Below are 13,580 nucleotides of genomic sequence, written 5' to 3' on the forward strand. Positions count from 1 at the left end.
TGCTGGCCTGCTGAAGTAATAATAACAAACATGCTAAAGTAAGTCTCACACACTGCAGGCATTGATACTCTGTCCTTACAGCATATCTACTGCAAGGGATTGTCTAGAAAAGCCATCGCATACAAAAAGGAGAGTCTCGAGATGTGACGAAATAAAGGCATGAAAAATAAATAGAAGTATTAGTAAATTGTCTTCCACAAAATTTTCAACGTTTTAACTCAAAAGTAGATTTGAACTGAAGACAGATAAATGGACGCAAATCCATTCCTTTCAATAAACTCATGTTTATCACCTGAAAATCAGGCTTACATGAATTTAAATGCTAAGTCAATTTAAAAAATGACAAAATGAACTCTTCTTGGTATCTGCTGATGCTACAGAGTCAAGGCAGAGAAGTGCCATACCAACCTTTATGACCATAAATTGCCTGAGTGAACGCCTGCTCTGGCAGTGTGATCCAAAATCACATCGTGTTCACTCAATAGATACTAACTGAGAAATTGTTCAGGTACATATTGTTTCTCCCTCACTTTGCCTGCAAGGAGTCCTTTCCCTATTTCAGCCAAAAGAAGGAATTGCTTGATGATGCCTAACTCCAGTACATTTTTTATTATCTAATAGATTTAAAACTCACTCGCTGCTATCTCCTGTGAAGCATGCTTCATAATGCTGGTTGTCTGCTTTTCTCTCTGTGGGTGGGACTGTCTCACTGTGGGTATATGAAAGGATTTTTGCTACAAAGGAAGTTTTTTGCAATTTTAAGAATCTAGGTTTAGATGAAGAATACATTACCATGCTGGTAAGAGAGAACATTCTTGCAGCAATGAATGCAATCAAACTTAGTTATGCAGACTCCAAAGCATATTTTTTCAAGTAGAATTTCTGTATGGGTTACGTTCTGGGTACATATAAAAGAGTATTGTAAATCAAAGGTTTACACTTGGAAAATGCTTACTTTAGATGCTTGTACCAAACTCTAGATGACTTTCCTATAGGCATGACAATTTCAGAGAATTACTCTGCTTAACTTTGTTACATGCAGTTCAAATATACATATTTAAAAATTTAATCAGTGTCTCCTTCACCCAAGATTTGGGACTTTTCTCACACTCATTGAGCAGACATGTCAAACCCTATTTTTCTTAGAATCCCACAGATAGTAATGTTCTCTAAGTTACCTGCTGGATGAATGAAACTAAAACATTGATGTGCCAACATGTTGCTTACTCACCGTGACATTTGAGCTACTCCTACATTCAGCAACTGGTGTTTTAAGTGCTGCATAGCTCCTCCTTGCTTATTATATTGCTCATCCTTCTTTGATTTACAACAGATGTGACACTGTAGGGGAAATTCAGAGTGGCTGGCAGAAATCTAATCACTGATCTTGAGAAAATTCAGAATAATCTCATAAATAGTTAATGTCACAAAACTGAAATCAGTGGTAGTGCATATGTCTTCCAGATTTACCCTTGCTGTTTTGGTCCAAGGAAGAAGTTGTCAGCCCATTAGTTAAAGAGGGCAATAAACCTAAAACATTTAACAGTCTGGCTCCTCAGGAAGAAGGATCCAAACACTTCCTAAATATTATTCTGTCTGTAATTTCACCCTAAGGAAGAGATGGGTGTATTATTGCTCAAAAGATTAAATCTCTTGTCATTTCAGATGTGGGTAAAACAAGACATTATGTTAATCATGGTAGTAGATGTATGGTGGGTGTATAAATATGATATAAAATTCCATCTTAGCACTAGTAGGGTGATATTCAGTTTAAGATTTGGCACCTAAATGTCTTCAATTGGACTGGATAAAACAGGACCCATGGAGGTCTGACCAGTGCAGATTGTGTAACTGAAGAGGTGAAATGCCAGTCGGGTCATGACTCCCATCCCTACACGGAGGCATTGGGTACCATTCAGAATGTATGAGGGTATCCTGTTTAACTTCCAGCTGCCATTACAGTAAAGCATAGATGATACGCATTCACCTCCCCACAGAAAGGCAAAAGGTGCCATCTGACATGCCATGGTATCTACACAAGGATGATAGATATACCACAGGATCTAAAGGAAACCTGAGCTGTTTCAGAGTATCAAGAGGAAGACAAGTGGGATATCTACCCAGATGTCATGTCAAATGGAAATAGATGCCTGTATGTGGGCAGCTGAAATGAGCCCTCTATGCAATATCAGCAAATCCCATGCAGGTGTGCCAGTCACCATGGGCTGCTGGAGATGGAGCCATACATACACGTTTGGGCAGGTGAATCGCTCCCTCCATACTTTAGTGTGAGCTGACTCATTCTATCGGCTGCATGCACTACATTGGTTAGATTTCCCTGAACTGTGATGGACTTGATTTAGATAACCAGCCACAGGCATCTACTGAGATGCCCTGGAGCTCCTGAGACAGCAATGTGGAATTGCCAGGTAAGACACAAGACCAGTATCTACTGAAGCAGGAGCTAGAGGTCTGCCGACATCTAGGCTATGGTATTTCTTAGCTCACATACAGAAATCTGTAAGTAGATGCCTACATTCTGGTACCTTAGTCCAAAGCTGAGTCCTTTGTTCATTATTGTTGTTGATTGTGGAAGGCTACAAGCTAGGTAATTGTTGCAGAGATCTGACTCTCACTCTTACAGCTCTGGCTTTTTTAGGGATTCCTGACTTTTCATCAGGCTGCATCCATAGGATCCAAGTCCTCTTTACACACACTTAATGAGTCCTGCATAGGTGATGTCAAGCCACCATGTTCTACGCTCCCTCTCTTATACACTATCTAGTTGGCTAAATATTTTTTTCTGTAAGGTAAACATCCAAGCAAGCTCTAGTCATTACCAGCACCATGTGTTTTTGTTAGGCAATTTCTCTTTATATACCGTATTTGGACATTTTCTGGTCTGCAGTCATCCTCCCTACATGACACATACCCTGTGTAGGCTTCTTAGTTCTTTGATAGACTATAGACTTCCTACGTGTTAATCTAGTATCTGACCGCTTATCAGACAGTCTCAAGCCTCTCATTTAGTTGCCCAGCTACAATTTGCACATTTCATAATTTTTAAGCATTCAGAGAAGAGCTTTAGTGTTTGCTGCTGTCTTACCTACAAGACCTAGTAACAAGCCATAAATATTTTTTCAGTCTTTCCATTTGGCCATATCCATGCACTTGGATAGTTGCTTTTAGAAACCTACAGTCTGGTGACTGCCACTCTGCAGTGTGACAGGTAGAAAGCTATTTCCTCAAGCAGTGTTCAAAAATGGCAGGAAAAGCACAGGGAAAAAAAAATAAAAGAGAGAGAGAAACTTACTGTGGAAATTATTTGACTTTCAGTTTTTGAAGTGGTGCATTGATTCTTCTGGATAGCAGCTGTGAAGAAATGCTTAATGTGAAATGCTTTGGCTACTGGGCATGAATCTATGCTTTCATGTCTCGGAGGTGAAATTCACTGCAGTCATCCTCAAAGTGTTTTTATTTATTTATTTATTTATTTTTATTAGAAAGGTTTACTTTTCAAGAGTGTACAGTTACAATATCTTGGCCTAATCTGGTTCAAGTCTGTAACTATATTTGAAGAGGTAGGGCCTGAAAACTCTTAGAAGTTTCTGTGCATATTTAGTGTTTCAGAAATAAATGCCTCGACTTCCCAATAGTTCTGAGCTAATCTCAGGAACACAGGAGAAAAGCTTTGCTAGATTATCTGGGAATAGCTCTGAAGTACATTTATGTGAGTGTGAAGCATGCAGTAAAAGACTAAATGGTTTCTCAGTTGACTATAAATCACATTTCAGTGCTACACATTTCAAACAGTACAGAGACTGAGTTTTTGCTGTTCAGTCAAAATTGATTTTGTATAATGCAATAGTTATGTTTATTAAAGAGCATCATATACCTGTAGCCCTGAAAAATGTTTATGTATTTGCAGACAATGTTATCTGTACATTTAATAAGACAGCAGCATAGTGCAATGCAATTTAAACAACTAGTTTATAAAGTTTCAACTCAGTTCAGTTTAAAATGTTGTAACTCTTAACTGCAGAAGAGTCATTTAGGCAGAAAATCTTAATGAGAATTAACATACCACAGCAGTTCTTACAACCATTATTATTTCTTGGTGAACTGGTCTTTGCCATACAGTAAAAGAGACCAATACTGGCAAGAGCTGAAACTAAGAAATGAATATCTGAACTAAGGCATCATTCAACTGCTTATTGAAGTATAGATTTAGCAAACACTAATTTATCCTGCTGCATGATTTTAGTAGGAGCAGCTCTTATCCATTTACCTCTGGAAAGTGATCTAAAGATATGATAATAGAGGCAATTCTGCAGGATATTCTTCCCTGACTGAATTTAATGCATAAAAAATTCAACTTCCATGTACATAAAACTCAGCATTGCATTTTCATTTTTTAATAGTAGTGCTTTTTATTTCTTCATTTAAGCCCCCATGGATCTTTCTTTTCATAGAAGATGTGGCATTTTTCCAGAGGTTTTAAAATAATAGAAATTTAAAGAGTGAAGGGAAATGCAGCTGTGCCTGAACTGAAGAGATAGGATGACTGTATATGAAAAGTCACCGTATGTGTCTCTAGAGTGCTCTCAGCTCTAGACTGAACCACAGGATTCAAGCTTTCCAGCTATCCTGTGGAGACTGAATGAAATTGGTTTCCAAATGATAACAGTGTATCACAAATAGAAATTAAAATAAAGTGAGAACAGTGAAATGATGTTTGTGCTCCTTTTTATATGACATCGGAGATCATAAACTGGAATTTTCACAGGTGTGCACCTCTTAGGGTTGAGATCCAGTCTACTACATCCCATCTAAACTGTAAAATCTGTTTTACCTCCTTGAGTGATCCAATCCCTTTGTTTTCCAGGACTTTCTACCTTAAAAATGCCTAAACTAATTGGGCGACACCTTATTTAGTCTGTAACTTCCCTGGACAACCCCCTTTACTTGTTCATACAATCTCAGCAGACTCTGGGGAGACAGGCATATTTCTTTGCTGCCACCAGGTTTAGGTTCCTGCCTGAAACAGAGATGAAGCCTCTGGCTTACACGCTGGATGGCTGGAGCTGGCAAGGAGCACTCTTCTATTCTTTCTCCAACACTCCCGACCCTTCTCCCCCTGCTCTGGACCTGTCTTCCTGGCCAACCCCTTCTTCCCTACCCACAATGGGAAGAGAGATGCTATATCAATCTCTTTGTTACCTTCCTTCTGCTGGCAGAGAGATGACATCTTTTCCTTTCTCTCTTTGCCCATCCCTTCTTCCATCAATTTAGAAGGAATTTCCCAGGTACTTTTGAAGACAGGGAGATGATTTAGAAACTTTTGCCTCATCTTCCAGATAATAGGGATTTCTTAGATCTCCCAGAAGTAAAAGATGCCATTTCCAAGACGTCATTTCCACTGAAATGACACCCCAAGACGGCATTTCACCTTTCTTCCCCTCCCTCATTACTTTTTGTGATTCAGGGGTTGAAATGGGTTTACTCGTTCCCCTGAATCAGGGTTTGCAAGAACAGGAAGGTTTTGCAGTCCCTGCCATTTAGGTATAAGGAAGCATCCAGATACCACTGGTCCCCTCCTAGGTTACAATGGTGTAGTCATCCCTGCCCCATGCAAATAAAAGAGGTGTTTGTAGGATTGACTTGAAGTTACTCCTGGTCACCTTCCAAAGTAAGAGGGGACAAAGGATTTGGAATTGCACTTCTCATACGAGGGGATGCTCTGGATTTGCTCACTTCTTGGAGACACATTTACAAAGGTGAAGTGAAAGCAATTTGAATTTAGGTTTCTAATTTCTCACTTGCACAAGATCCTGCCACAGAATAAAGAAGAACAATCCAGGGTCCTTTATGGTTTAAAAAGGATTTGTCATACTGGATGCACGAGATAGCTGCAGTCCTCAGGTTTCAGAAACAGGCATAGGTTTTCTATGACCCTTCCCTACTACAACAAAAGTGGAAACAAATGATTTGCTAATTTCTGCTGTTACAGTAAGGGGAATTTGACATCTTCCCAAGCATTCTTCAGCACTGCACTAGTTCATTACACCAACAGGGTTATTTTGGACCTGACAGCACTATATTTCTAATTTCACTACCGTCAGTTATTATCTGTCTTTAAAGCCATTCAGAATGTACAGTGAATGCATGTAACTAGTATGATCAAGAAAGAAAGAAGGAATAGCTATGGAAGGATGCATTTTTTTCAAGAAAATTGGACTTGCAACTCTGTCTCTGAGAGAATTGAGGAAGAGCTTATTTGCCTGGTAGGCTGCGATGCCCTGGCAGTGATGAAGAAGGTAAATCTAGAACGCCATTATACAGCTTTCCACTGGGAACAACTTTTCATCAGCAAGTGAAAGTAAAATTTGATGGCTTAGCAGTTTGAATTTAACAGACAGAGTAGGGAATTAGTGTTGTTATGCAGTGATAGAAGCAATAGAGAAAATGCTCAAGTCTAATTCGGAGGGTAATTTTTTTTAAGCAGTGTCCCCAACTGAAGTGAGTTTTGTGCCTTGAGAAGAAATGCTGAGGCTGTAAATCTATTACACAAGGCTATTTTCAACTGAATATATGGATGTATATGTCTGGAAATATGCTTGTAAGCAGAGAAGGGGCATTAAAACAGAAGATGGCTGTGTTAGGCACTGAGACCATTGTTTTGACACAGAGAGGAGCACAAATGCTACCAGTATGAGGCTGCTAGTTTCTGCAGAGATTTTTAAAGGAGGAAGGGGTTTGCAGCACTGACACAATGCATGACATGACATCAGGGAAAGCTGTAAAATGAATTGAAAGCAGTAATAGAGTTCTTTTACCTAAAAAATGTCAGTATCCTCGAAGGTTCAGTCTCTTTGGGACAGAAAGAGCAATGCCCAGTCAGAACCCTGTCGAGTTTGATTGTATGTCCTGACTGCACAGCTGGCAAAGAAAATTTCTCCACACAGCCTGAATAAAAACTATATCAACACTTTAAGTATCCATTATGTATGTTATCAAAAGTTGAACCTTCAGTAATTAGCAATACAAAGAAGGCTGAAAGGTAACAAATCCCAATCTGCTGATCTGGGGCAGGGTTGGCAGTGTGCTTGCTCAGCAGCACAGACACAACAGAGCCATGCTTTGAACTCAAGGAGCAGAAGGGGAGCCTGGGGTGTCTGCAAGTGTTTGGCTGACCTTTCTGCATGGTTAATATTGCACAGAGTTTGTCAGAGCAGAAGAAAATATATATATTTGCCCAGAGCAGTGGGTGACTGTGTTGTTCTAAAACATGAAAACAAGCTTTCATTCTAAGAGAAAAAACAACAACATGCACACAGACACAAACCAAGCAACTGGAGGCCACAGTGCACATTTTCAGATATTTATACTATTAAAAGAAAAGAAAAAAAAAAAAAAAGAAAGAAAGAAAGAAAAAGAAGAAGAGAAAGCAGCTTTCATGTGACAGACATACAGATGAAGCAACAGGTTAGTGCCAGTAATTCATGGCCAGGTTTCATCCCTCACAAGTGGGCTGCTTACATCAGGAGCACAGCCACTGCACGCTGCCTGTATAGTTTCTGGGGAAGGCATCCACCTCCAGAAGCTGACTAAGATGCTGGCTAGGCTGACTCACACCAACACCTTGAAGCTGTTTCTTTGCTTTGAGCATAGAGAAACTCTGGAAGAAATGAGCTCCTAATGAATGTGCTTCACTTACATGTCTAACTGCAAATAAGTTTGATTTGGGTTTTAGTTAATAATTAGCAAATAAAAGAGAAAGTATCAAGATATATCTTAAGGTCCCTTGTGTCACCACATACTTATTGAAGTTTTCTTCCTTAAATGTCAGCAATGGACTTGGCATCACTAGTGCCTGGTTTTAGGCTCAGATATTTCTGATACATCCCATTTTTCAAAATACTCAGGCAGTGAGCTCCAGCTAAGGTGTTACACTTCCACTGACATGGGGTGAGTAGCTGAACAGAAGCCTGGCTCTTCACCTTTTGCAAAGGAGCACAGCAATGCCACTGTGCAGCTAACAATGAATCTCCAGCTTCTGCAAGTACCATGTGATGCTGACAACTTTCTGTTGCTGCAGTTGGAGCTCAAGTTATCTTTTATTTAGGCTGTAATCAAACTTCAGTAGCTTGTCAGGCTATAGCAGACTTGTAGGAGTTGATGACCAGCCTGCCACTCACCTGCTCCCACACCACCTACATGAAGAACCCTTTTAGGGAAGGGATGTTGGTCGTTCCCTGGGCTGTCCAGAGCTTTATCCGTCTAACATGGGAGTAAATTGGTCACCATTAATGGAACACTAACTACAACTCTGTAGCCTACATCTTTTGCCTCTTCTTTAAAAACACTACAAAACAATATGTGAAAGCAAATTGAATTGGTGTAACAAAACAAAACAAAACAAAACAAAACAAAACAAAACAAAAAAAAAAGGCAGACTCTTCCTGGGCCTGAGAGGTGTGAGAGCCCATCCTACACACTAGAGGAAACTTTCGGCATCTCAGAATAGGTATTTAAATCCATCAGCTTCATTATTAGTGATTACCTGAAATTTTACCTGGAAGGCATTTATTTTCTAAAAATAAAATGAAATTATCTCAATGCCTTCACTCCTTAGTTAAACAATAACTTTATATCCTGGGAACATCTCTCTGTCCTTAGGAGCCTGTCTAGGAGGTGTTTTTGTCTTAGATACCCCAGATCGTGTCAGAGTTCACATAACTGAACACCGACTATCTGCAACATGTTAAGCCACTTCTTGGCCAAGTTTCCTTGTCTGAAGGAGAAGACAACAGCAGCATGAGAGCTTTAAAAAGATTTCTCTGCATCATGCCCACACAGGCAGCTAAGAAGTGCAACCAGATAATCAGACTGAAACGCACGGCTTGATTTGTTTCCTCTGCATACAGATCTGTGAGGTTTTTCTAATTGTCACTTGTTTTGTATTGGGTGAAGACCCCAGTTCAACAACATCCAGCCCCAGAACAGAGCAGGTGCTGTTACTCCGATGTGCCAACCCGTGGGTTGCTGGGCAGTGTCAGTGTATGAGGTCCTTGCCCACTGAGTCTCTAATTATTATTACACGAGCAATCGCAGCAGCAGCGTCTCTCGATGTGATAGCACGACGAAAATACTGGGTGAAGGATTAAAATAAAAAGGAAGAAAAGCAGCAAAACCCAACACTGCCCCTTCATTCCCTCACACGAGGTGCTCCCCTGCTCTAACTCCGGGGACCCCGCGGCTCCCCCGACGGCTCCTCGGGGCGCTTCAGGGGCTGGGGTCGAGCCGAGCAGCAGGAAAGGGACCCTCGGAAGCCGTGGGCAGCCGGGGGCCACCCGAGGGATGCCAGAGGCGACCCCCGAAGCCGCTCCTCCCCGCCCGCCCGCCCCGTCTCACCCCGGATCCCGCCCCCGGAGGCAGCCCTCTCTCTTCCCCGAGGGAGCCGGCTCCGCTCCCTTCGCCGGGCGGGCAGGATGCAGACGGCAGCTCCGAGGTAATTATTAATAGCCGTGCCCACCGGCACGGGGGGCGGGAAGGGGAGAGGTGAGGATAAAAGGGGGCGGCGGGGGGCCGGCAGGAGGGAGCCGCCGTCGCGGAGCCCCGCCGGCAGCATGGCCCCGCTGCTGCTGCTGCTGCTGCTGCTCGGGCAGCCACTGCTCGGGGCACCGGGGCAGGGCTCGGGCACCTGGTCCCGCTTCGCCCGCCTGCCCTACCCGCAGGACCAGCTCTTCCTCCACGACACCTTCCCCGACGGCTTCCTCTGGGGTGTAGGCAGCGCTGCCTACCAGACGGAGGGCGGCTGGCGGCAGGAGGGCAAAGGGGCTTCGGTCTGGGACACCTTCGCACACCGCCCCACCACGCCACCCGGCTCTGGCTTCACGGGTCCGACGGGCGGCGACGTGGCCAGTGACAGCTACAACAACCTCTTCCGCGATGCCGAGGGGCTGCGGCGTCTGGGGGTCTCCCACTACCGTTTCTCGCTGTCCTGGGCCCGGCTGCTGCCCAACGGCACGGCGCCCCTCAACCCCGCTGGGTTGGCCCACTATGACCGGCTGCTGGGCCGCCTGCGGGCGCTGGGCGTGGAGCCCGTCGTCACCTTGTACCACTGGGACCTGCCGCAGCACCTGCAGGACACCTTCGGTGGCTGGGCCAGCCCTGTCCTGCCTGAGCTCTTCCGTGACTACGCCGAGCTCTGCTTTCGGCATTTCGGAGGGCAGGTGCGCTACTGGTTGACCATGGACAACCCCTACGTGGTGGCCTGGCATGGCTACGGCACGGGGCGGCTGCCGCCGGGTGTGCGGGGAGGCCCGCGCCTCGGCTACCGGGCAGCGCATCACCTGCTGCAGGTAAATGGTGGGTGAGCAGTGGGAAGGCGCAGGGCCTTCACCTCCCAGCCTTGGTGGCACTTCAGTCAATGGGTTATGTCAAAGGGAAGGGTACCCTCAGCCCACCCCATTGTGTGGACCCATAGACCGGTCTGCTGCCGGTGTGGAAGCCAAATTAGCATGGAACGAGGGTTGGGGCTGAATGTGCCCCAGCTCCCCGATGGCAGGTGGGCAGCCAACTTGGGTTGGCCAACTGGAGGCACGAACTTTGTGTTTGTAGTTGCCTTAAGTAAATGTCAGTGCACTGAGTTAAACTATTTTCTGTATGCAACAGAAATGTTTAATTCTGCCCTCCAACGTTTGCAAGTTTGTGCCACTTCAGTGTCTGCTTACAGCTACTGTGGAAGTACTTAACACAGATATTGAAGGAATTCAAGCGTTTGATTAAAAAAAAGTCTCACTGAGTTAATGGAGATGCTAGAGCTGGCTGAAATGTCTTACTGAAATATGTTCTTAACAAAGTATGGGCTTTTCTGACAGTGTGAACAGTTTTTGGGAAAAAAAAGACCCTATGCTCCTCTATTCTAGTAAGTGGCATCAGTGATTTGCTATAAATATTTTTTATGCCCTGTATGTATATATGCTATAATTGTTAAGTGTGCTGGAAGCACTTGCAGATTCTCAGGAAGAATTAAGCAAAAGTGTGTACAATTTTTTTCACCAAGGGGCTAAAGGATTCAGTCTGTCCAACTGGAATGGTATGGCCAATAAGGCATGATCCGTCATACCTCCGTCCACATTCACAAACTCTGTTAATGTCCTGCTCTATGTATGCTTATCATCAGCAGGTGTGTCGTAGAGTCTCATATGATGAGAACATCGAGAAAACATCCAACACATCTTACTCAACTTTTTGCTACTTTCCTACATTACCTTTGCATTGTTTAGTGTTACAAGTATTTCAAGACTAAATACAGATGGGGAAGATGGGGTCAAAGTATCAGAAGGCACTAAAATTCCTGGTCCCATAACTTTTAAACTCTTTAGTAGCCCTTAGAGTGCACTTGGCCAAGTGTAACACTGTGATTGTACAGTTGACTCAACTAAACAAGTAAATGAGTATTTATATGACTATTATATGACTATTAATATTACTGTTCCTAAATTTCAGCATTTGCAGGAAAGGTCCCAGATTTTGCTGCAAGGCTTCATCACCTAATGTTGTGCTTTTCATAGAGTCATCGAATAGCTGTCAGTGCGTTGTTTGCTACTTTGCTAACTTTGCTTAGTTATTCTGAAGGCACTGGGACTGTATATAGGGTAAGAGCTATCAGCTTGATGCCTGGAGTGCAGAACCTCAGGAGCAGAAGCTTTGTTTCTCTCTTCATACAGAGGACATGCAACAGAAATCATTAGAGCTGCAAACACTAGCACTTGGGTTGTCAAAACGAAGATTACCTTGGAATCATTACTTCAACTCCAAGGATGACAGGTTTACTGAGATGAAGTTTAAATGTTGTCTGTCACTTTATTTTTTTTTCTGAAGTGCCTCCTTTGCTGTGGAAAATGGGCAGTTAATGAGGCAGTTCATATTCTGTATGGTTCTCCCCTCCACCCTTTGTTCAATTTGTAGCTTCAGACCTGAATTAATACAGGGCTCTGAGAACAGACAAATAAAGATAAACACCAGTTTTGTCCTTGGCTTTTCTATAGTGCTGTCTGTCTTGAGTATTTATATCCCACATCACCACAGTATCTGAGTCTCTCATAATCTGTAGCATATGCTTGTTTTCATAAAAGCCCTCCAAAGAAGGGAAGTGCTTTTAACAAATGAGAAGCCAAGGCACAGGCTTGCCTAGGCACCGTGGAAAGTATAATTAAATAAGGAAAGTTTACCAGTACTTGTAGCGATAGAACCTCAGCATTAGTTTTCTCCTTGTGACCTCATTCAGCTTGTTCACAATTAGTAAACACTTCTTTTTATGCAACAGTGTAAGGCATCATTTTTTTCACATTTCATGAACAAGGAACTGAAATACAGGTACGGTTAAAACCAAAAGTGTCCACTGGCTGTTTGTGCCCTTTTCCTGGCATGTGTTTTTTTTTTTTTTTTTCCCCATCGGTTATACTTGCAGTTTTTCTACAAGTCTGATCTCAAAATCTCAGATTGTTCACAGAGAAATCAGGAGATGTGATGTTCATGGAGAACTTCCATCTGTGAATCTGGCTTCAGGTAGGAATCGTTAGCAGAAGCAGAGATAGAGCCTTAAGGACAGAAAAGGTAACAGCTTTAGTGCTGTGATCCTCTTTTTTTTTTTTTTTTTCTTACATTTCCATGGCTTATTCATATAAAACCTTTCAAATTGTGCAAGAGCGATGAGGTAGGAAGCTACAGGGTATTGCTTCTTTGACTACATAGCCTGATACCCATAGAGAAAGCGTATGTGATCATGTAATGAAAGACAAAATTACACCACATATGGTAAAAACATTGAATTACATTTCCATGTGCAAATTAAATTCTCCTCTTACATAATTCTAGAGTGATTGACTTTACAACTTGAATAATGTTTTTTAATGGGTGTGGGGAAGCGCATGTAATTTTGTAGGTGACTTGGGTCAGTTATTCTCAGGAGCTCATGCAGCCTTCGTTTGTATCAGGAAGCTGTACAGCTGTTGCACTACCTCTTCATAGCATCATTTGGAGGATGTGCACAGCACCATTGCAGCCAGGGCTCCTCACAGCCCTGTCTGTGAAGATGAGGTTTTATTATCCCCCACACAAAAAAAAACCCTTTTAGCTGCCCAGACTTTTGATGCTTATGTCTTACATTTCCTGAAACATTGAGTCCTGGGCTTCTTCCTAGTCCTCTTTCCTTCTCTGTGGTGTTCTTGTCTCTCTCTCTCTTTTTTTTTTTTTTTTTTCCCAGTGAAAATGAGCTTGCAGAATGTGTTTATTTTTTAAAATGTAAAACCCATCTTCATAAATGATTGGTTCTATGTAAAGGAGCAGACTAACTCTTAATATGCATGCTTTCTGACATTTTTTTCCTTATTTACAATATGCAGAGTGTTTTAAATGTCTTGTTTCTGCATTTATTCCTGAGGGAGTGGAAAGCTTAATAGCTAGTGAAAGCTGATGTCTACTAATTTATTTTACTGGATGCCAATTACGTTAAGAGACTAAATAATTTCCTTCAAATTCTTGAAAATTCAACAGATATGAATGTGGATTTC

The 13,580-nt window shown here is 42.5% G+C and overlaps 1 protein-coding gene across 1 annotated transcript in view; it reads left to right on the forward strand.

Annotated features, from left to right (window-relative positions):
• Window positions 1–9,617: 9,617 nt before the first annotated feature.
• Window positions 9,618–13,580, forward strand: part of KL (klotho) — a 49,524-nt gene continuing 45,561 nt past the window's right edge. The window contains exon 1 of the mRNA XM_082771362.1: window positions 9,618–10,364. Coding sequence (XP_082627488.1) covers window positions 9,630–10,364 — 735 coding nt within the window. The 5' untranslated portion in view covers window positions 9,618–9,629. The remainder of the gene's footprint in view (window positions 10,365–13,580) is intronic.

Source organism: Aythya marila, assembly GCF_965140915.1.
Source record: "Aythya marila genome assembly, chromosome: 1".
In the NCBI taxonomy this organism is placed as follows: domain Eukaryota; kingdom Metazoa; phylum Chordata; class Aves; order Anseriformes; family Anatidae; genus Aythya; species Aythya marila.